The following is a 27519-nucleotide window of genomic DNA, read 5'->3' on the forward strand; positions in this document are numbered from 1 at the left end:
CCCGACTTCTAGACTGCTTTTCTGTATCCCACAAATCTGGACTGATCCTTTGGAGAAGGAAGGAGAAATTAGTTCTTTAGCTGCTAATTTTCTTTCCTTTAGTCTCATAGGATCAATCCAGGACCACTGTTGTGTATTGCTCAGTCTTATTCAGTTTCAGACTAATTTTTATATGGAATAGTTCAAGCATTGACACAGTTTCTCTGTTTAGATTTGTGATTTGTTTAAACAATATTCTCCGAGGACAAGCAGGCTGCTTGTTCTCACTGATGGGTGACGTCCACGGCAGCCCCTCCAATCGGAAACTTCACTAGCAAAGGCCTTTGCTAGTCCTCGCGCGCTCATGCGCACCGCGCATGCGCGGCCGTCTTCCCGCCCGAACCAGCTCGTGTTCGTCAGTCTTCTTTTGTCCGCGCTCAGTATGGTCGTGTTTTCGCCGTGTCGGGCCCCGCAAAGTCGACCTCGCGCGTTCGTCGTGTGTTTTCGAAAGAGAAAAATTATAATCCATTCTGTGTGGGAAAAGACTCTTGGTCTTTTCTTCCCCCGCTATTTTCAGCTTTCGCCCCGGTAAGTTTTCTTTCGTCGTCGGGGTAGGCCGCTTTTAGGCCTCGGGTCGAAGTTTTCTTCCCCTTGTTTTTTCGGTGCCTTTTCCGCCATTTTGACTTTTGATCTCGCCGGCGTGATTTTTCCGCCCATGACATCGAAGTCTACCAGCGGCTTCAAGAAGTGCACCCAGTGCGCCCGGGTCATCTCGCTCACTGACAGGCACGCGTCGTGTCTTCAGTGCTTGGGGGCTGGGCACCGCCCGCAGGCCTGTAGTCTGTGTTCCCTTTTGCAAAAGCGGACTCAGGTAGCGAGATCGGCCCAGTGGAACGTTTTGTTCTCGGGCTCTTCGTCGGCATCGGCACCGGGGGTATCGAGTGCATCGACGTCTTCAGCGTCCAGAGCTTCATCCTCGGCCGCCAGTGCATCGAGGCATTGGCCCTCTGCATCGGCGCCGAGACATCGGATAGCTGCATCTACGTTGGTGGTACCGGGACCTCGTCTGCTGATGTCGTCGGACGGTGGTGCTTCGTCTGGAGTGCAGGTGAGGGCTGTCCATTCCCCTGCTGGTGGCGGTGAGCCTTCGGGTGGGTCTCCCCCTACCCTGAGGGCTCCTGCGGTACAGCCCCCCCCCCCCCCCGAGACCGACCTCCTTCGGCCTCGGCCCCGAGGAAGCGACGACTGGATTCTACGTCCTCCTCGTCGGTGCCGGGAAGCTCCGGTGACATGCTTCGTTCCAAGAAATCGAAGAAGCATCGTCATCGGTCTCCTTCCCGGGTCGGCACCGAGAGCTCTGGGTCGCCGAGGGAGTCGGCACCCACCAGGCATCGGCACCGAGAGGACCGCTCACCCTCTGTTCAGGAGGTGTCGATACGCTCCACTCTGGACAGCCCGGAACAGCCTCCACGCCCGGAACAGGTTCTGACGTCGACGCCTGCATCGACCTCCATGCCTTTCTCTGCAGCCGCTCTGAACGAGAGCCTCCGGGCCGTTCTCCCAGAGATTCTGGGAGAGCTGTTGCGCCCTACCCCTCCAGTACCGGCGGTGCTTGCGCCACCGGTACCGTCGAGCGTGGCGCCGGCTGGCCCATCGCCCGAGGTGAGGTCTCTGGTGTCGGTGCCGCGTGCGGTACCGGCTGCCGTAGCCTCCCAGGAAGGCTCCCCGACTACGTCGGCGGAGGGAGCTTCGCCGATGCGGGCGAGGGAGTCTACCTCTCGACGCCCCCACCGTGGACGTGGCTCCACAGAGTCGAGTCGGGCACGGTTGCAGACACAGGTCCGTGAACTTGTGTCTGACACCGAGGGTGAGGCCTCGTGGGAAGAGGAAGAAGACCCCAGATATTTCTCTGACGAGGAGTCTGAGGGTCTTCCTTCCGATCCCACTCCCTCTCCTGAGAGACAGCTTTCTCCTCCCGAGAGTCTGTCTTTTGCTTCCTTTGTCCGGGAGATGTCTACGGCCATCCCCTTCCCGGTGGTTGTGGAGGACGAGCCCAGGGCTGAAATGTTTGAGCTCCTGGACTATCCTTCTCCACCTAAGGAAGCGTCCACTGTACCCATGCACCATGTCCTAAAAAAGACATTGCTGGCGAACTGGACCAAGCCTTTAATCCCCACATCCCCAAGAAGATCGAGTCCCAGTACCGGATCCATGGGGACCCAGATCTGATGCGCACTCAGTTGCCTCATGATTCTGGAGTTGTGGATCTGGCCCTAAAGAAGGCTAAGAGTTCTAGGGAGCATGCTTCGGCGCCCCCGGGCAAGGACTCTAGAACCTTAGACTCCTTTGGGAGGAAGGCCTACCATTCCTCTATGCTCGTGGCCAAAATTCAGTCCTACCAGCTCTACACGAGCATACACATGCGGAACAATGTGCGGCAGTTGGCGGGCTTGGTTGATGCGCTCCCCCCTGAGCAAGCCAAGCCTTTTCAGGAGGTGGTCAGGCAGCTGAAGGCGTGCAGAAAATTCCTGGCCAGAGGGGTGTATGACACCTTTGAAGTTGCGTCCAGGGCCGCTGCTCAAGGTGTGGTGATGCGCAGGCTCTCATGGCTGCGTGCCTCCGACCTGGAGAATAGAATCCAGCAGCGGATTGCGGACTCGCCTTGCCGTGCGGATAACATTTTTGGAGAGAAAGTCGAACAGGTGGTAGAGCAGCTCCACCAGCGGGACACCGCATTCGACAAGTTCTCCCGCCGGCAGCCTTCAGCCTCTACCTCTACAGGTAGAAGATTTTTCGGGGGAAGGAAGACTGTTCCCTACTCTTCTGGCAAGCGTAGGTACAATCCTCCTTCTCGACAGCCTGCGGCCCAGGCTAAGCCCCAGCTCGCTCTCGTCAGCAGCATGCGCCTCAGCAAGGCCCCTCGGCTCCCCAGCAAAAGCAAGGGACGAGCTTTTGACTGGCTCCAGCAGAGCATAGCCGAAATCCAAGTGTCAGTGCCGGGTGACCTGCCAGTCGGAGGGAGGTTGAAAGCTTTTCACCAAAGGTGGCCTCTCATAACCTCCGATCAGTGGGTTCTCCAAATAGTCCGGCAAGGATACACCCTCAATTTGGCCTCAAAACCTCCAAATTGTCCACCGGGAGCTCAGTCTTACAGCTTCCAGCACAAGCAGGTACTTGCAGAGGAACTCTCCGCCCTTCTCAGCGCCAATGCGGTCGAGCCCGTGCCATCCGGGCAAGAAGGGCTGGGATTCTATTCCAGGTACTTCCTTGTGGAAAAGAAAACAGGGGGGATGCGTCCCATCCTAGACCTAAGGGCCCTGAACAAATACCTGGTCAAAGAAAAGTTCAGGATGCTTTCCCTGGGCACCCTCCTTCCCATGATTCAGGAAAACGATTGGCTATGCTCTCTGGACTTGAAGGATGCCTACACACACATCCCGATACTGCCAGCTCACAGACAGTATCTACGATTTCAGCTGGGCACACGTCACTTCCAGTACTGTGTGCTACCCTTTGGGCTAGCCTCTGCGCCCAGGGTGTTCACAAAGTGCTTGGCTGTAGTAGCAGCAGCACTTCGCAGGCTGGGGGTGCACGTGTTCCCATATCTCGACGATTGGCTGGTGAAGAACACATCCGAGGCAGGAGCCCTGCAGTCCATGCAGATGACTATTCGCCTCCTGGAGCTACTGGGGTTTGTGATAAATTATCCAAGGTCCCATCTTCTCCCAGTGCAGAGACTCGAATTCATAGGAGCTCTGCTGGATTCTCGGACGGCTCACGCCTATCTCCCAGAGACGAGAGCCAACAACTTGTTGTCCCTCGTCTCGCGGGTGCGAGCGTCCCAGCAGATCACAGCTCGGCAGATGTTGAGATTGCTAGGCCACATGGCCTCCACAGTCCATGTGACTCCCATGGCCCGCCTTCACATGAGATCTGCTCAATGGACCCTAGCTTCCCAGTGGTTCCAGGCTGCTGGGGATCTAGAAGACGTAATCCACCTGTCCACGAGTTTTCTCGAATCCCTGTATTGGTGGACGATTTGGTCCAATCTGACTCTGGGACGTCCCTTCCAAATTCCTCAGCCTTAAAAAGTGCTGACCACGGATGCGTCTCTCCTGGGGTGGGGAGCTCATGTCGATGGGCTTCACACCCAAGGAAGCTGGTCCTTCCAGGAACGCGATCTGCAGATCAATCTTCTGGAGTTGCGAGTGATCTGGAACGCTCTGAAGGCTTTCAGAGATCGGCTGTCCCACCAAATTATCCAAATTCAGACAACCAGGTTGCCATGTACTACGTCAACAAGCAGGGGGGCACCGGATCTCGCCCCCTGTGTCAGGAAGCCGTCAGCATGTGGCTCTGGGCTCGCCGTCACGGCATGGTGCTCCAAGCCACATATCTGGCAGGCGTAAACAGTCTGGCCGACAGGTTGAGCAGGATAATGCAACCTCACGAGTGGTCGCTCAATTCCAGGGTAGTGCGACAGATCTTCCAGGTGTGGGGCACCCCCTTGGTAGACCTCTTCGCATCTCGAGCCAACCACAAAGTCCCTCAGTTCTGTTCCAGGCTTCAGGCCCACGGCAGATTGGCATCGGATGCCTTCCTCCTGGACTGGGGGGAGGGTCTGCTGTATGCTTATCCTCCCATACCTCTGGTGGGGAAGACTTTGTTGAAACTCAAGCAAGATCGAGGCACCATGATTCTGATTGCTCCTTTTTGGCCGCGTCAGATCTGGTTCCCTCTTCTTCTGGAGTTGTCCTCCGAAGAACCGTGGAGTGTTTTCCGACCCTCATCACACAGGACGAAGGGGCGCTTCTGCATCCCATCCTCCGGTCCCTGGCTCTCACGGCCTGGATGTTGAGAGCGTAGACTTTGCCTCTTTGGGTCTGTCAGAGGGCGTCTCCCGTGTCTTGCTTGCTTCCAGGAAAGATTCCACTAAGAGGAGTTACTTCTTTCTATGGAGGAGGTTTGCCGTCTGGTGTTACAGCAAGGCCCTAGATCCTCGCTCTTGTCCTACACAGACCCTGCTTGAATACCTTCTGCACTTGTCTGAGTCTGGTCTCAAGACCAACTCTGTAAGGGTTCACCTTAGTGCAATTAGTGCATACCATTACCGTGTGGAAGGTAAGCCGATCTCAGGACAGCCTTTAGTTGTTCGCTTCATGAGAGGTTTGCTTTTGTCAAAGCCCCCTGTCAAGCCTCCTACAGTGTCATGGGATCTCAATGTCGTTCTCACCCAGCTGATGAAACCTCCTTTTGAGCCACTGAATTCCTGCCATCTGAAGTACTTGACCTGGAAGGTCATTTTCTTTGTGGCAGTTACTTCAGCTCGTAGAGTCAGTGAGCTTCAGGCCCTGGTAGCCCAGGCCCCTTACACCAAATTTCATCATAACTCACCCTAAGTTCTTGCCAAAGGTCGTGTCGGAGTTCCATCTGACCCAGTCAGTTGTCTTGCCAACATTCTTTCCCCGTCCTCATTCCTGCCCTGCTGAACGTCAGCTGCACACATTGGACTGCAAGAGAGCATTGGCCTTCTATCTGGAGCGGACACAGCCCAACAGACAGTCCGCCCAATTGTTTGTTTCTTTTGATCCCAATAGGAGGGGAGTGGCTGTGGGGAAACGCACCATATCCAATTGGCTAGCAGATTGCATTTCCTTCACTTACGCCCAGGCGGGGCTGGTTCTTGAGGGTCATGTCACGGCTCATAATGTTAGAGCCATGGCTGCGTCGGTAGCCCACTTGAAGTCAGCCACTATTGAAGAGATTTGCAAAGCTGCGACGTGGTCATCTGTCCACACATTCACATCTCATTACTGCCTGCAGCAGGATACCCGACGCGACAGTCGGTTCGGGCAGTCAGTTCTTCAGAACCTGTTTGGGCTTTAGGATCCAACTCCACCCCCCGAGGGCCCTGTTTGTTCTGTTCCAGGCTGCACTCTCAGTTAGTTGGTAAATTTTTTTAGGTCAATCTCAGTTATGTCCTCGCCGTTGCGAGGCCCAATTGACCATGGTTGTTGTTTTGAGTGAGCCTGGGGGCTAGGGATACCCCATCAGTGAGAACAAGCAGCCTGCTTGTCCTCGGAGAAAGAGAATGCTACATACCTGTAGAAGGTATTCTCCGAGGACAGCAGGCTGATTGTTCTCACAAACCCGCCCACCTCCCCTTTGGAGTTGTGTCTTCCCTTGGTTTGTTTTGCTACATATGGGACTGACGAACACGAGCCGGTTCGGGCGGGAAGATGGCCGCGCATGCGCGATGCGCATGAGCGCGCGAGGACTAGCAAAGGCCTTTGCTAGTGAAGTTTCCGATTGGAGGGGCTGCCGTGGACGTCACCCATCAGTGAGAACAATCAGCCTGCTGTCCTCGGAGAATACCTTCTACAGGTATGTAGCATTCGCTTTAAGGAAGGAGAAATTATTTTTTTCAGTGTTAAGAGCGAATGCACAGTAGCCTATAAGGGAGTGTTCTGTCTCCACCTTCTGGTACCGATGGGCATAACCCACTAGTCTGGACTGATCCTTTGAGACTAAAAGGAAAAAATAGATGAGAACTAAAATCTCCATGCCCCAGGTTTCCTGTTTGAAAATATGTGCTGACTTCATTTTGAAATAGGGCTGTTCTGCTCCATTTGGGAGATCAAGACACCTAGAAGATATGGCTTACAAAAGTGGACACTTGGAGTATTGTGTCCAGTTTGGGAAGCCATATCTTGCTAAGGGTGTAAAAAGACTTGAAGCAGTTAAGAGAAAAGCGACAAAAAATGGTTTACATAGCAAGATGGCAGACCGCCAAGACCTGTCGTTTCTTTCTTTACAACATCCGTAAATCCGCCCCTTTCTTTCCGAGCACTCTACCAAAACCCTCATCCACACCCTTGTCACCTCTCGTTTAGACTACTGCAATCTGCTTCTTGTTGGCCTCCCACTTAGTCACCTCTCCAATCGGTTCAAAACTCTGCTGCCCGTCTCATCTTCCGCCAGGGTCGCTTTACTCATACTACCCCTCTCCTCAAGTCGCTTCACTGGTTCCCTATCCGTTTTCGCATCCTGTTCAAACTTCTTCTACTAACCTATAAATGTACTCACTCTGCTGCTCCCCAGTATCTCTCCACACTCGTCCTTCCCTACACCCCTTCCCGTGCACTCCGCTCCATGGATAAATCCTTCTTATCTGTTCCCTTCTCCACTACTGCCAACTCCAGACTTCGCGCCTTCTGTCTTGCTGCACCCTACGCCTGGAATAAACTTCCTGAGCCCCTACATCTTGCCCCATCCTTGGCCACCTTTAAATCTAGACTGAAAGCCCACCTCTTTAACATTGCTTTTGACTTGTAACCACCTGCCTCCACCTACCTCCTCCTTCCTGTACACAATAATTGATTTGATTTGTTTACTTTATTTTTTGTCTATTAGATTGTAAGCTCTTTGAGCAGGGACTGACTGTCTTCTATGTTTGTGCAGCGCTGCGTATGCCTTGTAGTGCTATAGAAATGCTAAATAGTAGTAGTAGTAATGTATGAGGAGAGACTAGTTGACCTGAGCATGTATACCCTGGAGGAAAGGAGAAGCCGGGATGATACGATACATGTTCAAATATTTTAAAGTTATAAATTCGCAGACACATTTTCCAGAGATTGGAGTGTAGTAGAACTAGAGGACATAAATTGAGGTTGAAAGGGGGCCAACTCAGGAATTATGTCAGGAAGTATTTCTTCTCGTGGGAGGCCATTCCAGGTACCTACCACCCCTCTCAGTGAAGTGGTGGAGATATGAAAACTGTAATGGAATTTAAAAATGTGTGGGATTAACACAAAGGAATCTAGATTGCAAGGAATGGATCCAAAAAAGCTTAGTGGAGACTAGGTAGCAACGCCTGCTAATTGGGAAGCAAAGCCAGAGCTGGGCAAGACTTCCCTGATTGTGGCTTAATAGATTTGGATGGGCCAGAGTGGAGCTTTTCAGGAGCTTCAACAACTTAAAATGGTGCGAGGCAGACTTCTACAGTCTATGCCCTGAAAATGGCATGGACAAATCAAGATCAGCTAGATAAATAGATATGTATAGATATTAGTACCATATAAACTCATTACATATGGTATCTTGATGGGCAGACTGGATGGACAGTACAAGTCTTTCTCCGAGGACAAGCAGGCTGCTTGTTCTCATGACTGGGTGACGTCCGCGTCAGCCCCCACCAACCGGAAGAAGCTTTGCGGGCGGTCCGCACGCAGGGCACGCCCACCGCGCATGCGCGGCCGTCTTCCCGCCCGTGCGCGGCCGTTCCCGCCAGTTCCTTTTTTTCCGCGACTGGAGAGAGTCGTGCCTTCGCCGCTCTCTCTGTTTTCAGCCCCGGAAAAACCGTCGCGTTTACGCGAACCTTTTTATTTTATTTTGTTGCCGCGCGCTCCACTTTTCTTTCTTTAAAAAAAAAAAAAAAAAAAGGAGCACGCGCTCCCTTTTTCCCTCGTTTCTAGCGGGGGCGTCGCGTTGCGGCCTAGTGGCCGCACGGTCGATTTCTTTTTTCGAGGTGTGATTACCGCCACCATCGACGACTTTAACTTCGCCGACGCGATTTTTTCGTCGATGTCCTCGAAGGTCCCGAGTGGATTTAAAAAGTGTGGTCGGTGCGGCCGGCCGATCTCGCAGACCGACACCCACGCTTGGTGCCTCCAGTGCCTCTGGCCGGAGCACAATATCAAGTCGTGTTCCCTGTGTCTCGGTCTCCGGAAACGGACTCAGGTTGCGAGGCAAGTTCTTCGGGACCGTCTTTTTGGAACTTGCGCCGGCCCCTCGACGTCGACCTCGACGGCATCGGTCTCGACGGCCGGTTCTTCGGTACCGGTATCGATGCCCGAGAAATCGGCACCGATGGCATCGACCCCAGGAGCACAGGTCCCGTCGGCCCGCCGGTCCTCCGGTGAAGGTAGGGGTGAGAGGCCGCGTGGGCAATCGGCCCCGGTCACTCCCTCGGCCCATGGCCCTCGGGACCGAACCCTGTCGGACCTGGTTCCTCGTGACCGAGGGGGATCGACCTCCTCCTCCTCTGCTCCACCTGGTGCTTTTTTGATTTTTTGCGATGCCCGTCATCGGTCGCCCTCGATGCACCAGGGTTCCAGTGCCGGCAAGGAGTCGACGCCGAAGCGTCCTCGTCGAGAGGAGAGATCCCCTTCGGTTGTGGAGGTACCGCCACGTCAGGGTCCCAGCACTTCGGTGCCGTCTCCTGGACCCGAGCAGCTTCTGGCACCGACACCTCTACCGGCCCTACCGTCTTTCCCGGCAGCGGGCCTGGACGAGTGCCTCCGAGCCATCCTTCCGGGGATCCTGGAAGGGCTGATGCGCCAGGCTGTGCCGGCGCCAGGGGTGCTTGCGCCCTCGGCGCCGTTGACTGTGGCGCCGGCGAGCTCTAGCCCGGTGCCGAGGCTGTCGACACCGCCGCCGCTTGCAGCGCTGGTCTCGACCGCCACGCAGGTGGAGTCCCCGTCGATGGAGGGAGCTTCGTCCCCGCTGGCGCGGGAGTCCACCGCTCGACGACACCGAGGCCTCGGTGCCTCGACGTCGAGCCGGGCCCGGTTAAGGACTCAGCTACATGAGCTTATGACCGATACCGAGGAAGAGGCCTCGTGGGGGGACGAGGAGGACCCCAGATATTTCTCCTCAGAGGAGTCTGCGGGCCTCCCCTCTGACCCCACGCCTTCACCGGAGAGGAAACTCTCACCCCCGGAGAGCCTCTCTTTTGCCTCCTTTGTCAGGGATATGTCTATCTGCATTCCCTTCCCCGTGGTCTCTGTGGATGAGCCGAGGGCTGAGATGCTCGAGGTCCTCGACTATCCATCACCACCTAGAGAGTCCTCCACGGTGCCGTTGCACCATGTCCTCAAAGAGACACTGCTTAGGAACTGGATGAGACCGCTATCTAATCCCATCATCCCCAAGAAAGCGGAATCCCAGTACAGAATCCACTCTGACCCAGAGTTAATGCGGCCCCAATTGCCCCATGACTCGGCGGTCGTGGATTCTGCTCTCAAGAGGGCACGGAGTTCGAGGGATACCGCCTCGGCGCCCCCGGGGCGGGAGTCTCGCACTCTGGACTCGTTTGGGAGGAAGGCCTACCAATCCTCCATGCTCGTGACCCACATCCAGTCATACCAGCTCTATACGAGCATCCACATGCGGAACAATGTGAAGCAACTGGCGGACCTGGTCGATAAGCTCCCGCCGGAGCAGTCCAGGCCTTATCAGGAGGTGGTCAGGCAGCTGAAGGCGTGCAGAAAGTTCCTGTCCAGGGGTATCTATGACACCTGTGACGTGGCATCTCGTGCTGCGGCCCAAGGTATAGTGATGCGCAGGCTCTCATGGCTGCGTGCCTCTGACCTGGACAACCGCACCCAGCAGAGACTGGCCGACGTCCCTTCCTGGGGGGATAATATTTTTGGTGAGAAGATCGAGCAGCTGGTGGACCAACTGCATCAGCGGGAAACCGCCCTCGACAAGCTCTCCCACCGGGCGCCTTCAGCATCTACCTCAGCAGGTGGACGTTTTTCCCGGGCCCGGCAGGCTGCACCCTATTCTTTTGCAAAGCGTAGGTACACCCAGCCGGCCCGAAGGCCTCGTCAGGCACAGGGACAGCCCCAGCGCGCTCGTTCTCGTCAACAGCGTGCGCCTAAGCAGCCCCCTGCGCCTCCACAGCAAAAGCCGGGGACGGGCTTTTGACTGGATCTACGGGAACATAGCCGCCCTCAAAGTGTCCGTACCGGACGATCTGCCGGTCGGGGGGAGGTTAAAAATTTTTTTCACCAAAGGTGGCCTCTCATAACCTCCGACCAGTGGGTTCTCCAAATAGTGCGGTGCGGATACGCCCTGAATTTGGCCTCCCTGCCACCAAATTGTCCTCCGGGAGCTCAATCTTTGCTCCCATCACAAGCAGGTACTTGCAGAGGAACTCTCCGCCCTTCTCAGCGCCAATGCGATCGAGCCCGTACCACCCGGGCAGGAAGGGCAGGGATTCTATTCCAGGTACTTCCTTGTGGAAAAGAAAACGGGGGATGCGTCCCATCCTAGACCTGAGAGGCCTGAACAAATTCCTGGTCAAAGAAAAGTTCAGGATGCTTTCCTTGGGCACCCTTCTGCCAATGATTCAGAAAAACGATTGGCTATGTTCCCTGGATTTAAAGGACGCATACACTCACATCCCGATACTGCCAGCTCACAGACAGTATCTCAGATTCCGCCTGGGCGCACGGCACTTTCAGTATTGTGTGCTGCCCTGTGCCCCACGAGTGTTTACAAAGTGCCTCGTGGTGGTGGTGGCGTATCTACGCAAGCTGGGAGTGCACGTGTTCCCATATCTCGACGATTGGCTGGTCAAGAACACCTCGGAGGCAGGAGCCCTCCGGTCCATGCAGTGCACTATTCAACTCCTGGAGCTGCTGGGGTTTGTGATAAATTACCCAAAGTCCCATCTCCAGCCAACCCAGTCTCTGGAATTCATAGGAGCTCTGCTGAATACCCAGACGGCTCAGGCCTTTCTTCCCGAAGCGAGGGCCAACAACCTCCTGTCCCTTGCTTCGCGGACCAGAGCGGCTCAGCAGGTCACAGCTCGGCAGATGTTGAGACTTCTGGGTCATATGGCCTCCACAGTTCATGTGACTCCCATGGCTCGTCTTCACATGAGATCTGCTCAATGGACCCTAGCTTCCCAGTGGTTCCAAGCCACCGGGAATCTAGAAGATGTCATCCGCCTCTCCACCAGTTGCCGCACTTCACTGCTCTGGTGGACCATTCGGACCAATTTGACCCTGGGACGTCCATTCCAAATTCCGCAGCCCACGAAAGTGTTGACGACAGATGCATCTCGCCTGGGGTGGGGAGCTCATGTCGATGGGCTCCACACCCAGGGTCTGTGGTCCCTCCAGGAAAAGGATCTGCAGATCAACCTCCTGGAGCTCCGAGCGATCTGGAACGCACTGAAGGCTTTCAGAGATCGGCTGTCCTGCCAAATTATCCAAATTCGGACAGACAATCAGGTTGCAATGTATTACACCAACAAGCAGGGGGGCACCGGATCTCGCCCCCTGTGTCAGGAAGCCGTCGGTATGTGGAGTTGGGCCCGCCGGTTCGGCATGCTTCTCCAAGCCACATACCTGGCAGGCGTAAACAACAGTCTGGCCGACAGACTGAGGAGAGTCATGCAACCGCACGAGTGGTCACTTCATTCCAGAGTGGTACGCAAGATCTTCCGAGAGTGGGGCACCCCCTCGGTGGACCTTTTCCCCTCTCAGACCAACCACAAGCTGCCTCTGTTCTGTTCCAGACTACAGGCACACGGCAGGCTAAGGTCGGATGCCTTTCTCCTCCATTGGGGGACCGGCCTCCTGTATGCTTATCCTCCCATACCTTTGGTGGGGAAGACCTTACTGAAGCTCAAGCAAGACCACGGCACCATGATTCTGATAGCGCCCTTTTGGCCCCGTCAGATCTGGTTCCCTCTTCTTCTGGAGTTGTCCTCAGAAGAACCGTGGAGTGTTTTCCGACTCTCATCTCGCAGAACGACGGAGCGTTGCTGCACCCCAACCTTCAGTCCCTGGCTCTCGCGGCCTGGATGTTGAGGGCGTAGACTTCACTGCGTTGGGTCTGTCTGAGGGTGTCTCCCGTGTCTTGCTTGCCTCTAGGAAGGATTCCACTAAAAGGAGTTACTTTTTCAAGTGGAGGAGGTTTGTCGTTTGGTGTGAGAGCAAGGCCCTAGAACCTCGTTCTTGCCCTGCACAGAACCTGCTTGAATACCTTCTGCACTTATCAGAGTCTGGTCTCAAGACCAACTCCGTAAGGAATCACCTTAGTGCGATTAGTGCTTACCATTATCGTGTGGAAGGTAATGCCATCTCTGGAGAGCCTTTAGTCGTTCGATTCATGAGAGGCTTGCTTTTGTCAAAGCCCCCTATCAAGCCTCCTACAGTGTCATGGGATCTCAACGTCCTCACCCAGCTGATGAAACCTCCTTTTGAGCCACTGAATACCTGCCATCTGAAGTACTTGACCTGGAAGATCATTTTCTTGGTGGCAGTTACCTCAGCTCGTAGGGTCAGTGAGCTTCAAGCCCTGGTAGCTCATGCTCCTTATACCAAATTTCATCACAACAGAGTAGTGCTCCGCACCCACCCAAAGTTCCTGCCGAAGGTGGTGTCGGAGTTCCATCTTAACCAGTCAATTGTTTTGCCAACATTCTTTCCCAGGCCGCATACCTGCCCTGCTGAACGTCAGTTGCACACATTGGACTGCAAGAGAGCATTGGCCTTCTACTTGGAGCGGACACAGCCCCACAGACAGTCCGCCCAATTGTTTGTTTCTTTCGACCCTAACAGGCTAGGGGTCGCTGTCGGGAAACGCACCATCTCCAATTGGCTAGCAGATTGCATTTCCTTCACTTACGCCCAGGCAGGGCTGGCTCTTGAGGGTCATGTCACGGTTCATAGTGTTAGAGCCATGGCAGCGTCAGTGGCCCACCTGAAGTCGGCCACTATTGAAGAGATTTGCAAGGCTGCGACGTGGTCATCTGTCCACACATTCACATCACATTACTGCCTCCAGCAGGATACCCGACGCGACAGTCTGTTCGGGCAGTCGGTGCTGCAAAATCTGTTTGGGGTGTAAATCCAACTCCACCCTCCAGGACCCGAATTTATTCTGGTCAGGCTGCACTCTGTTAGTTGTTCTTCGTAGGTCAATTTTTGTTATGCCCTCGCCGTTGCGAGGTTCAATTGACCTGGGTTCTTGTTTTGAGTGAGCCTGAGAGCTAGGGATACCCCAGTCGTGAGAACAAGCAGCCTGCTTGTCCTCGGAGAAAGTGAATGATACATACCAGTAGCAGGTGTTCTCCGAGGACAGCAGGCTGATTGTTCTCACCTACCCTCCCTCCTCCCCTTTGGAGTTGCGTTTTCATCTTTTTGCTTGTCATTCAACTGGCGGGAACGGTCGCGCACGGGCGGGAAGACGGCCGCGCATGCGCGGTGGGCGTGCCCTGCGTGCGGACCGCCCGCGAAGCTTCTTCCGGTTGGTGGGGGCTGACGCGGACGTCACCCAGTCGTGAGAACAATCAGCCTGCTGTCCTCGGAGAACACCTGCTTCAGGTATGTATCATTCACTTTATCTGCTGACATCTAACATGTTACTATATAAGATGTCAGGGGTGGGAGGAGTCTTGCTGGCAGAGTTTCAGATAATAAACTGTGTTGGCACTAGAGGTGTCAGAGGGCAATTGAATAGTTTTGCTTTCAAAATAAAACCACATCCCTAATTATGCTATTCAGAATTGCCTCAGTGATTTGCTTGTGACTGAGATGAATACTTTCCTACTTTGTCTTCACAGAAAGTTCTGAATAAAAAGACAGAAGAGCAGCAGCCAAAAGAAGAAGCTAAAGAAGCTTAAGGCAGCAAAGCCGAAGGAGAGAGTACATTCGGGGAGGGGGGTGTTTTTAACTTTTTTTTTTAAATAGTTGTGTAGGTGATAGCTGACAGACCTTGTATTCTGTTCTAGTGAAATGCACAGTGCTTGTTTAACTTTGTTCTTGTACTAAACATTCTTATGGACACCACAAAGTTCATTTTAGCAGTAAAGCAAGAAAAAAAAATAAGCCTGACTTAGCAGCTGATAGAAAACTAGATATTTTTCTTGCAGTTTTCCTCACGTAGAATCTGTTTAGCTTTGCAGCATGACACTATAATAAAGTTCCCTGTACAGGAGGAAGATTGCATGAAAATACTAGTAATAACTAATGGGGAGTCTGTTATCCTTTTTTTTCTATTAAAATATTCCGTGTTTCTCTTTACTGCAAGTTATCCTAAGGCATGGGCTAACAATGTACAGTGAGAATTACAAGCTACATATATTTCAGAGCTGTACTGCATCTGGCACGAGTGGTCAGCAAAGATGTGAATGAACTTCAATAAACATTCAGTGTGAGTGAAACATGGTGTTCTCAGTGTTCCAACATTCTTTAAAGTTCCGTTTCTTAACAATAAAAAGCAACCCATACCTTATTGTATTATTGATGTGACACATTCCTTCAGTTTAATCTTAGCAGGTGTTTTAGATGCTACTTAAGCCTGCTTTTTCTTTTTTTTGAAAGCCTGTAAATGTAAAGGTGACATAATAAAAGTGATTAAATATATCTTTTTGTAGCTTTTTATTTGTACCAGTTTCAATTACAAAATTGCTTATTATGGTTATAACAAATTATCTACAAGGAGAGAAGGAAAAACACATAGTAAACATAAATACAAACTTGTGCACTGTTCTCACATGTGAGTTTATCTTGTTGGGCAGACTGGATGGACCGTGCAGGTCTTTTTCTGCCGTCATCTACTGTTACTGTGTATAGAGAAGAGCGACGAAAATGATAAAGGGGATGGGAAAACTTCCCTATGAGGAAAAGCTGAAGCGTCTAGTGCTGTTCAGCTCGGAGAAGAGACGGCTGATGGGAGATATGATAGAGGTCTATAAAATGAGTGGAGTGGAACAGGTAGACGTGAATAGTTTGTTTCTCCGAGGACACTCAGGCTCCTTGTTCTCACATGTGGGTGACGTCCACGGCAGCCCCTCGGATCGGACCCACATGTGAGAAGCCTGCTGTCCTCGGAGAATACCTGCTACAGGTATGTATATTTCACTTTACTCCTTCCAAAAATACTAGGGTGCATGTGATGAAGCTACAAAGTGCTAAATTTAAAATGAATCGGAGACAATTTTTCTTCACTCAGCGTGTAATTAAACTCTGGAATTTGTTGCCAGAGTGGTAAAGGTGGTTAGCTTACCAGAGTTTTAAAAAAAGGTTTGGATGGCTTCCTAAAGGAAAAGTCCATAGACCATTATTAAAATGACTTGGGGAAAATCCACTGCTTATTTCTGGGATAAGTAGCATAAAATTGAACTTTTTTGGGATCTGGACAGTTATTTGTGACCTGGATTGGCCACTGTTGGAAACAGGATGCTGGGCTTGATGGACCTTTGGTCTGTCTCAATGTGGCAATACTTTTGTACTTATGATGATCCTAGTGTAAATGGTATGAGCATCTAGGCTAAGGATGATATCCAAATATTTTAGACAGCCCCTGGCCAGTCCTGCCCCTAAGCTGTTGTGCCAAGTGGCCCCCACCTCCAGATATAAGGGAAGAGCCTCTGTCATAGCTTTACAGGACTTGATTGCTCCTGAAGCTATCAATTGCATAATTCTTGGCACTGTGGTCTACATGCATTATAAGCATGTTGTTGGCATAAGTGCTGATTCAGTACTGTTAAGTGTGTACCCAAATTCCCTGGAGCTCAGGGTGTTTGGTCACCAAGAGCTCCACTGATAACAAAAAAGGAGAGGAGAGAGGGGGCACCCCTGGTGGGTACGGTGTTGTAAATCAAATGTGAGAGTCAGGCAGCTATTAATAATGTATGCAGAAAACAGTGGGTTTTAAGCCTGTAAACTATTACTTCTTGAAGTGTATTTCTCTAGTTTGTCCAGCAGGTGCTGCATGCAGGGGCGAAGCCAGTCAACAGATTTGGGTAGGCCTAAGCAAGAAGTGGGTGGGCACAAAGTGTTTCTCACCCCCCCCCCCCCCCCCCCCCCCCCCACACACACACACACACACATACAGTACGACCAGAAAAATATCTCAGCTGGCATGAAAACGCTTTTTTCCACCTTGGTAGTCTGCAGCAGACATCCACTTAAAACAGCCAGTCTCGTGGAGAGTAGTGTTTTCATTACCATAAGGAGGGAGTCTTCAGCTGGCAGAGCTTGGGATCCCTACCAGCTACTGCTAAACGTGCTACTGTTGGGTGGGCCTGAGCCCTAAGTGGGTGGGCCAGGCCCACCTGTGGCTATGCCACTGGCTACATGTTTATGTTTAAAATTGTTACAGAGAAATGACTGTTCCTTCTTTAGTTAAGAGGTAACCTGCAGTGTTCCTTCTTTAGTTAAGAGGTAACCTGCAGTGATGTGGCCAGCTACTTTTAAAACTTGTTGTTCTGGGCTCTGATTGGCCCAGGAGCTCAAAATTCAGCTGGGATGTACTGGCTTTTCTCCAGCCTTAGCCAGGGAGAAAAGGGAGAAAGATCTCTTTGCTGAGACCCTGTGAACAGTTATATTTTATGACCTGTGAGCACCTATATGTTCCTGATCTCCCCAGGTACTATTTAGATAGTAAACATTTAGGTAATTTTATAAGTATTCCTATTTCAGTTACCTGATTATTTGTTTGCTGATTGAACCTGTTCTGTTCATTGTTCTAACTTTTCATAACAATAAATATTTTGTTTACTGCCTCTGCTTCTCTGGACTGACTAAGAATTCTGGTGGTTTGTGTGTTGGGTCTGTGAGTGCTTTCTAGGAAATGTGGGACCACTGGGAGTGTCTCCCCAGTAACCTAGAAATCACTGGGGAACACCTTGAGAGTGGGAGACTCGCCCAAAGGCGGTTGGGACCCAGCTGGTGGGAGGAGGGTGCTAATATAGCGCACAAGCAGCAGATGCAGGTGAACATGAGCTGTGCTGGGGATAGACTCTCTGAGTGGCCACGGGGTAGTCCCAGGTGGGTGTCTAGGTGTTCCCACCATGTCCCCATGTCCCCCGCCATTTTCCAGTAGTGTCCCTTTCTCCCCCTTTTCAAATAACTCCTTTCAACCTTCCCCCATCCAATACCACCTCCTTTCAAACACCCACCTCCCCGAGTCCAGTACCACTGTGTTCTCCCTCCCCCAGATCATCACACCTCCTTTGTTTAACGGCCCCTGCAATGTATAACATGCTACACTGCCTGTCAGAGCTGGTGTCGGATCCTGTGTGTCCTGCCCTTGTGGCAATAGAAAGTTGTGGCAGAGGGGCAGGACACGCAGAGGGAAGGATCCGATGCCGGTTCAGACAGGCAACACATACGCTTCCGGGTGCCACTAAACAAAGGAGCTTTGATGGTCTGGGGGAAGGAAGAACAAAAAGAGAGAGGAATCCTGCTCAGAAGGAAGGGATCCCCAGAAGCTTAGCCGTTGGTGGGAGGCAGGGCTGGTGGTTGAGAGGTGGGGATAGTGCTGGGCAGACTTATACGGTCTATGCCAGAGTCGGTGGTTGGGGGGAGGGGGGGCGGGGATAGTGCTGGGCAGACTTATATGGTCTGTGCCCTGAAAAAGACAGGTACAAATCAAGGTAAGGTATACACAAAAAATGGCACATGTGAGTTTATCTTGTTAGGCAGACTGGATGGACCGTGCAGGTCTTTTTCTGCAGTCATCTACTATGTTACTCGGGTGGGGGGGTGCCGATTCTGCGGTGGGGAGGGTTGAATATCAATACCATAAATTACAAAAAAAAAAAAAACAGCTGGCATTGGTGTAGGCGCCATTTTCTTTAAAATCCGTTGCTCCCCTTGCACCCCTTGCACCCCTCCTAGCCATGTAAGGAGGTAAGGGTGGGGAGGTATGTTAATCAAAAGTAAGAGAGTCGGATAGGTTAGGGTTGTTTAGCTGATGTTTACAGTCAGATAGACTCTCCGAACGCCTGTTTGAAAAGCCAGGTTTTTAATTTGGTCTTAACATTCTTAAAAGAAGTGTTGCTTCAGAGAGAGAGGGGATTGTTCCAAGTGTGTGAGGAGGAGAGAGAGAGAAAGAAACAAGCACTGCAAAGTGTAGATTCTAGTTAGGCTAATTTTGGGCTAGGTAAAACCAGACGATCAGTATCCTGAGATGTATCCATCCAGCCCCATGACTTTGTACACTTTCAGATTCTCAAGCTGTTTATAAATGCTTTCTTCTATGAATGGCTTACAGAAGAGCTAAGTATTATCAGGGATTTTCTGCTACAGTCTGGTGAGAAAACTGTAGATAATTCAGTACAAACCTGTGTGCTTAGATATATATTTTTAAGGTACAGCAGTAGCCCACATTATTAAGAAGAACTGGAGGATTATGCAGTTGAATCCACTTTTCCAAGATTCTGATCTCAGAGTGGCTTTTTAAAGGAAGAGAAACTTGAAAGTCAACAAAAATGAAAACACGTTTGAAATGTATGCCATGTAGTGTTTGTGATTCTCTGTTACAGATTAAAGAGTTTCAACATCCTACTACAGGTAAATTATACACTTTAAGACATTTTAGTACTTGTAAGACTGATCACAAAGTATATGCGGTAAAATGTCCGTGTTTAAAATTATATGTGGAAATCTCAACTAGGAGTGTAAGAGCAAGAACGCTGAAACATAAATTTAACATTAAAAGATCCAAAATGAACCTTTGGTGGAGCATTGTAAACATAAATTTGAGGACTAAAAATGCTTTGTGATTGATTTGGAACAAGCTTGGAAACGAGGAGATCAGACCAAAAGACTACAACGGAGGGAAGCATGATGGATTGCTAGATTTAATTCTTTGAAACTCTCTGGACTCAACAATACGTTGGACTAGAGTATTTTCTTGTAGAATTGAGATTTCCTTAATTAATATTTTCCATAGGAATTAAGACTATAACCCCCCCCCCCCCCATTTACTAAGCCGCTGCTGTGCGCTAAGGCTTAGTAAACGGGGGGAGGGGGTAAGTGATTAATTTTTACATTCATTGCCAAGTTAGACTTGTATATTAACAGTTCTTATATGAATATAATAAGCATGGTATACTTTTAAGAGCAGGACCAATTTTTTTAATATAATGAGAGCTGCGGTTAAAGAGGGAATTGAGTCAAAATAAACATTCCACTTGACACAGCAGCGTTAAATCAGGATGTATAGAAATTCCATGTGTGAAGGAAGATTATTCTTGAAGGGCTGTACTACCACTCGCTGCCTCTCAATGGAGGAGGGTGAACAGTGGAGTGCCGCAGGGATCTGTACTGGGACAGGTGCTATTTTTTAACATATTTATAAATGATATGAAAATCGGAATGAGAAGTGAGGTGATTAAATTTGCAGATGTTACAAAACTATTCAAGGAAGACCTTAGTAAATTGGAAGAATGGGCATCCAAATGGCAAATGAAATTTATTTATTATTTATTGCATTTGTATACAACATTCCCCCACCCATTTGCAGGCTCAATGTGGCTTACATAGATTTGTTAACATTGTCATATCAGGATATCAGATAGTGATGTGTAGCGATCAAGGAAGGGAATAGGGAAGAAGGAAGAAAGTGATTAGGGTAGCTGGGGATGGTAGGCTTTCATAATTGAGTAAGTTAGTGAGGTGACTTAGTGGGTTATAGGTTCTCATTGTAGGCCTTGTTGAAGAAGAATGTTTTCAGATATTTTCGAAAGATAGTCGTTTCGTTGATTGCTTTCAAGTCTGTGGGTAATGCATTCCATAAATGTGTGCTCATGTATGAGAAGGTAGTGGTATGCATCTGTTTGTACTTCAGTCCTTTGCAGCTTGGGTAGTGCAAGTCGAGAAATTTGCGGGATGATCTTGTGGTGTTTCTGGGAGGTAGGTCCATGAGGTTTTGCATGTAAGTTGGGGCGTCTGCATGAATGATTTTGTGTACAATCGTGCAGATCTTGAACGCGATGCGTTCCTTAAATGGGAGCCAGTGAAGTTTCTCTCCTAGTGGTTTTGCACTTTCATATTTAGTTTTTCCAAATATGAGTCTGGCGGCCGTATTCTGTGCGGTTTGGAGTTTTTTTGATTGTTCTTTGCATCCGGCGTACAGTGCATTGCAGTAGTCCAGATGACTTACCATTGACTGAACTAGGGTACGGAAGATGTATCTCAGGAAGAAAGGTTTTACTCTTTTAAGTTTCCACATGGTGTAGAAAATCGTTTTCGTCGTGTTTTTCACGTGGGTGTCAAGAGTGAGGTTTCAATTAATGGTGATTCCAAGAATTTTCAAATTTTGTGAGACTGGAAGGGAACAGTATGGTGTGATTATGGTGTTGAAGATTTTTGTGTTATGTTGTGAGGTGAGTACAAGGCATTGTGTTTTTTCTGCGTTAAGTTTTAGTTGGAATGCGTCTGCCCAGGTGTGCATTATTTGGAGGCTTTGGGTGATCTCATTGGTGATTTCATTTAGATCATGTTTGAATGGGATGTAAATTGTGACGTCATCTGCATAAATGTAGGGGTTGAGATTTTGATCGGCTAGTAGCTTGGCTAGAGGTATCATCATTAGGTTGAATAATGTTGGTGAGAGAGGGGATCCCTGGGGGACTCCGCACTCAGGTATCCAAGGTGGTAATCTGTCCGCGTTCGTTGTTACTTGGTATGATCTTGTGGTCAGGAATCCTTTGAACCATTTGAGAACAGTGCCTCCGAAGTATTCTAGTATATGTATTTAGTATATCATGGTTAACCATGTCAGAGGCACTGGACATGTTGAATTGCAGGAGGAGGATGTTGTTACCAGTCGCAATTGCTTGTTTGAATGAGTTCATTGTTGACACTAGTACAGTTTCGGTGCTGTGATTCATCCGAAATCCTGATTGGGACCTGTGCAGAATTGAGTGTTTATTTAGGTATTCGGTAAGTTGTTTCGTCACTATGCCTTCCATGAGTTTGGTCATGAGTGGAATAGATGCTACTGGTCGATAGTTGGTTATGTCCATTGTGCTTTTTTTTAGCATCTTTCGGTAACGGAGTGAGTAGGATGTTTCCTTTATCCATAGGAATTAGTCCATTTTGAAGCCTGTAATTTGTGGTTCGTGAGATCTGTTTTGAATTGTTTGGGTGCGGATCTTATTAGACTGTTAGGGCAGATGTCTAATTTGCATTGCGATTTGGCGTATTTTCCTAGCCAATGTGAGATTTCTTTTGATGAGAGCATGTCAAAGTCGGTCCATGATCGATCTGGGTATTTTCCAGGATTTGGGTCTAGACATTCAAGGATATTTGTGTATTCCGTTGTGTTAGTGGGTATCATGAGTTGGAGTTTTATTGATTTTCTCATTGAAGTAATTCGCAAGGTTGGTTGCTGTTGGGGTATCTGCGTTGTTGGAGGTGACTTTGTTAGTATTTAGAAGATTGTTTACGAGTGAGAAGAGTTTGTGTGTATCCTTGTAGTTTGATCCTATTTTGGTTTTGTAATAGGTCCTTTTAGTTTGTCTGATCCTGTATTTGTATTTTCTTTGTAGTTGTTTCCAGTCTTTGTGTGTGTTTTCGTCAATTTTCTTGCTCCATGCTCGTTCCAATCTTCTGACTTGTGTTTTTAGTTCTTTCAATTCTTCGTTGAACCATGGTATTTAGTTTTTTCTATGTGAGGTTCTGGTTTGAAGTGGTGCTATGTTGTCTAGTGTTATTCTGCATCTGTTATCCCAATCTTGGAGAAATTGGGATGAGTCTGTAGGTATTGTCCATTCGTCAGTGTAGAATTGTTGCCAGAATGTTAGTGGGTCTATTTTGCCTCTCGTAGTATATGTTGTTTTTGTTGTCTTTTTTTCTCCAGTGGAGGGAGAGGTTTGCACTGTAGTGGTCGGACCATGGCCTGGCTGTCCATTTTGTGTCTATTAGTGTGATATTTGGTTGTGGTGAGAATTTGTGGGTGATGATGTCTAGTGTATGTCCTTTGTTATGGGTGGGTTGTGTGTTTGGCCAGTGGCGTTCCCATAGTTGCAGGAAGTCTTTGCATTCGCGTACATTGCTTGAGTTATTATCTTCAAGGTGAAGATTGATGTCTCCTGCTATGAGGAGGTTCTGGGTGGTAACACAGGTGTTTGATAGAAAATCCAGAAAGTGCGTTTGTGAGTCTTGCCAATTGCCCGGGGGTCTATAGAATAAGATTAGGTTTAGGTGATCACGTAGGTTGGAGTGGTTGATTCTGACTGAGGCTATTTCGAGTTGGGGAAGAATGGACTCTGCTGTTGTTGTGACTGTGAATTGAGATTTACAGATTATTGCTATTCCTCCTCCTCCTTTTTCCTTCTCTTGTCCAGTGGGTAATTTTGTATCCTGGAGGGCAGAGCTCTAGTAGTATTGGATCTTTGGGGTCATGGATCCAAGTTTTGCTGATAAGTAGGAAGTCGAGCTGGTCATTTGTGATCCAGTCGGTTAGTATCGTGGTTTTATGACTGCCGATCTGGCATTGATGTATCCTATTTGTATTTGTTGGTAGTGGTGTTCAGTTGAGTTTGCGGTGGTGTTAATTTTTATCAGCTGCCTGTTTTCTTGATGTGTATATTTGTTGCCGCCTTTCATTTCTTTCTGTTGATGGTGACCGTGGCTAGCAGGTTTTCCTTGCCGTTTAATTTTTTTAGTATGCATATTGTGTATTTGTGTGAGTAGTTTGTGTGCTGTGGGAGTTGTGTTGTCTATATTGGGGGTTGTGAATGAGTAGTAGGTTAGGGAGAGACAGTAGGTAATTAGGAATAATTTGCTGGGGTTCATATCAGAGTTAGAATGTGTGTTAATATGTGTGTCTGAAACATTAAGGATTCAGTTGTTGAACCGTAATACTGTTGATTTAAAGTGTTAATCTTGTTAATTAAGTAGATGGTGTTTAGTACATTTTAAAGCATTTAAAGGCAGTATTTAGAGCACTTAAGGAACTCCTTCAGCATGCAACAGCGCTGAACAGCTATATCATTAAAGATTTTAAAGGAAGTTTTTCAGCCTGCTTCACATTACTAAACAGATAAAAGTGTTTGAATTATTTTTGGGAGAAATCAAAGCATTCATAGGAAGACTTTTAGCGTGCTAATGCATTTCCCATTAGTAAGCATTTAAATCCTTTAAGGGAGCATTTAAATGGGAGCTTTCATTATGATATAGCATTGTTTAAACAAGTAAAGCATTTAAATCCTTCAAAGCATTAATAGGGAGACTTTCAGCATTCTACATCTAGTCCATTGTAAGCAATGTGGACAAATACAAGATGTGCAAGATGATGCACATTGGAAAGAATAATCCGAATCACAGTTACCTGATGCTAGGTTTCCACCTTGGGGGTCAGCGCTCAAGAAAAATATCTAGGTGTCGTTGTAGATAACATGCTGAAATCTACTCAGTGTGCAGCGGTGGCAAAAAAAAAAAAGCAAACGATGCTAGGAATTATTAAGAAAGGGATGGTGAATAAGACCGAAAATACTGTAATGCCTTTGTATTGCTTCATGGTGCATCCGCACCTTGAGTATTGCATTCAGTTCTGGTCACCGTATCTCAAAAAATATATAGTGGAATTAGAAAGAGGTTCAAAGAAGAACGACATGATAAAAGGGATGGAACTCCTCTTGTATGAGGAAAGACTAGGGCTCTTCAGCTTGGAAAAGAGACGGGTAAAGGGAGATATGATTGAGGTCTACACAATCTTGAGTGGTGTAGAACGAGTAGAAGTAAATCAACTTTTTATTTGTTCCAAAAGTACAAAGACTAGAGGAAGTTACAAATAGGAGGAAATATTTTTTCAGTCAATGAATAGTTAAGCTCTGGAACTCTGCTGGTGTTAACGTATTTGGGTTTTAAAACGTTGGACAAATTCATGGAGGAAAAGTCCATAGTATGCTATTGAGACAGACATGGGGAAGCAGCTGCTTGCCCTGGGATCTGTAGTATGTACTGTTGTCATGATTTGGGTATCTGCCAGGTACTTATGATCTGGCTTGGCCACTGTTTGGAAAACAGGATACTGGGCTAGATGGACCATTGGTCTTACCCAGTATGGCTACTCTTATGTTCTTAACTGTTAATACTGCTGTAATCATTGACAAAAATCAAACACTGTTATGTATTTGATTGCCATCTTAATAAGATCAGGGCAATATTGATATGTCTTCTTATTATAAGTTAATATTTAGTATAAGTTGATATTTTTCACATTATAGCACTGGTACAGTTATTTAAGTAGTGGTGTTTAGAATAGGAGGTTTTCAGAATCAATGTGAAACTGACCCTTAAGGTATATGAGTGGCTTTGAACACCAGTGCGGGTCTCTGAGATCCTTTTCCTTCCACAAAGAGTAAAGGTTACTTAGTCTTACTAGAGAATGTTTGTAGTTCATCAATACACGTCTATGACCCAACAGATAAACTCTTGGACTTACCCCCGCTGCTCACATCTTCCCCCACCAATCATCATAATAACCCCATCCCAGGGCCTATTGTCTATATATACCACCAAGCCTCCCCCCCCCCCCCCCGTCCCCCCCCCGTCCCCAGACATTATTCAACCCCAGAACGTACCTGGAGATTGTCTCTGGAGATCCAGTGGGAGCTATCCACCTCTGTTCCTGCTGACTCTAGTGGTGCCTCCAAAACGGCCATGAGGACTGGTAGGGGATGTTTCAGGATCCTAGCAACAGCAAAATTACACTTCTGCTTGTGATCCTCATGCCATTTTGGAAGCACCACTGGAGCCAGTAGCAGTGGAGGTAGACTACTCCTACTGGTAAACACTGGAGCAGAAAGTTATTTATGCCTCTCAAAGTTATTGGATATAAGATTTTATATTTAACTTTCCAAATGTGAGCACAAGGTAAAGGTGATATTATTTATTTATTATTACAGAGCTTGCTATACTGTTTAAACTAACAAGAAGGGCTTAACAGTTTACAGGCTAAAAACATATAAAGGAACTCCAATAATCATAGGAAAGATCAAACCAAGAACATAAGACAAAAAGATAAACATTTAACATACAGTTATCCCCAAGTGGTGCATCAGAGATCATCCCAGCCCCACTGAAGGCCCAAAGGCTTGTAAAAAAAACAAATATATCCAAGTTTTGATTTTGGATTTAAAAGTTAGCTCACCATGAATATCTAAGGGAAAATAATTCCAGAGTACAGGAGCAGTAACGTAAAAAGCACTGTGACCAGTTTTTTCAAGTCTTGCAGCCCTTGGCCCAGGCAGAATAAATTATATTAGAGTAATCAAGTCATGTAATAAGTAAGGCTAATAGAAGAGCCTGAAAGGCATCATGATTTAAAAAAAAAAAAAAAGCATGAATAAAGTGTAGCTTCCCCTAATACAGTTTTGCACAAAGCAGACACCTGAGGTGTAAAAAAGAAAGATAAGGATCCAGAAAGATGCCCAAATAGTGGAAATTCTCAACCGGGGATATGTCAGTGCCAAACAGCATTAAAGAAGCAACTGGGTAGGAATAATGGCCCAACATGCAACAGTTTTTTCTCCATTTAACACAAGACCATGATTGTTGAGCCATTTGGCAATAAAGTCCAAGCAGCACTCAGATATAGTAGGTAGTTCCCAACCCTAGAGGGCTTAAAATCTGTTTATACCTGAGGTAATGGAGGGTGACTTGCCCAGAGTCACAAGGAATATGAGTGGGAGATGTAGGATTTGAAGTCTTCCTTCCCTGGTTCTTAGCCCCCAGTCCTTGTGACAAAATACAAATATTAATTTACTAGTAAAAAAAAGGCCCGTTCCTTGTCATCAAGCAGATGAAGCCATTACGTATGGGTTATGTCCATCAACCAGCAGGGGAGATAGAGAGCACTCAAACTTTCACAGTGCCCTCTTGGCCAGCCAGCTCCACTGCCTCTTCAGTATTCTCTATCTCCCTTAGCAGGGTGGCTGCAGCTTGTTCGAGCTCCAGAAAAATCTGCCGGGAGGTGGTTCCTGGCTTGCCAGTTGTTAACCGGGGTGTTGGAGGCTATAGCAGCTTCACTTTAAAGGCACATAGGTTAGCCCTTTCCTTGCCTTACCCATACCTCTGTGGATGTGGACATATTGCCTTGTTTTCCCTGTCCTTACCCACCAACAGTGGATGCAGGCATATAGGTTCGCCCTTTCCCTGCCTTTCCCACTCATCTGAGCCTCCGGAGTCTTCAATACCTCTGCTTTCCTCACAGCTTAAAAAATAAAATAAAAAAAGTTGCGTCACGTTTTTTAAACGCAGAGACGCTGGAACAGAGGTTTTTGACCTGATTTTCAGCAGGATCCTAGTTGTACACTAGATCCTTTGAAGTAAGAGTGTTTTCCTACTCCTCGGGGCGATTTTGGTGCGAAACCGCCATCTTGGATTTTACCGCCGTTTTTCGGCGATGGCTGCGGACAATGTAAAGCACTGTTCCACTTGTGGCAAGAGCAAATCAGCAGCAGGGCTCTGTAAATCGTGCTGTATTGGCGTAGGAGCCGGCCCGAGCATGGCGAGCGATGTTTCTTCCCGCTCTGAGCTGGCAGCGGGCGCCATTTTGCTTACACCGCATGGCGCGGCCTCCGTGGACACGGAGAGACCTGAGCGGGGTGGGGCACCTCGAGATGAGGTTATTTCAGGAGTGGCTAGCACCGGACAGGATTTGGGTGCCCAGGGTGAGATTTTCTCCCCGGATTTTGTGCTTTTGCTGCATAAAGCATACATGATGAAAAGAGCCCTTCCTCAAGGGTCGCCTGAGGCGCCTCTGATTGCCCCCCGATGGATTCTGGCCTGGGACTGCCCAGTGAGGCTTTTTTCCCGGATGCTTGGCCTAAAGATAAGCGCAGAAGGGTTAATTCCCCTTCAGATTGTGATGCACCTTCCCCCCCCCCCCCCCCCCCCCCCCCCCCCCCCGTGGTCGGGGTGTGAGGATTCGGAGAACTCTGACAGACGTTCTTGGTCTGAGGAACCAGAGTCAGGTGCGGATTTACCACAGGATCTG

The 27519-nt window shown here is 48.7% G+C and overlaps 1 protein-coding gene across 2 annotated transcripts in view; it reads left to right on the top strand.

Annotated features, from left to right (window-relative positions):
• MATR3 (matrin 3) overlaps nt 1-15143 on the top strand; it is a 354187-nt gene extending 339044 nt beyond the window's left edge. For both annotated transcript variants that reach the window (XM_030210961.1, XM_030210962.1), the window contains one exon: nt 14342-15143. In XM_030210961.1, the coding sequence (XP_030066821.1) occupies nt 14342-14401 (60 nt within the window). In that variant the 3' untranslated portion in view covers nt 14402-15143. The remainder of the gene's footprint in view (nt 1-14341) is intronic.
• Nucleotides 15144-27519: the final 12376 nt, after the last annotated feature.

Source organism: Microcaecilia unicolor, chromosome 8 (genome assembly GCF_901765095.1).
Source record: "Microcaecilia unicolor chromosome 8, aMicUni1.1, whole genome shotgun sequence".
In the NCBI taxonomy this organism is placed as follows: Eukaryota; Metazoa; Chordata; class Amphibia; order Gymnophiona; family Siphonopidae; genus Microcaecilia; species Microcaecilia unicolor.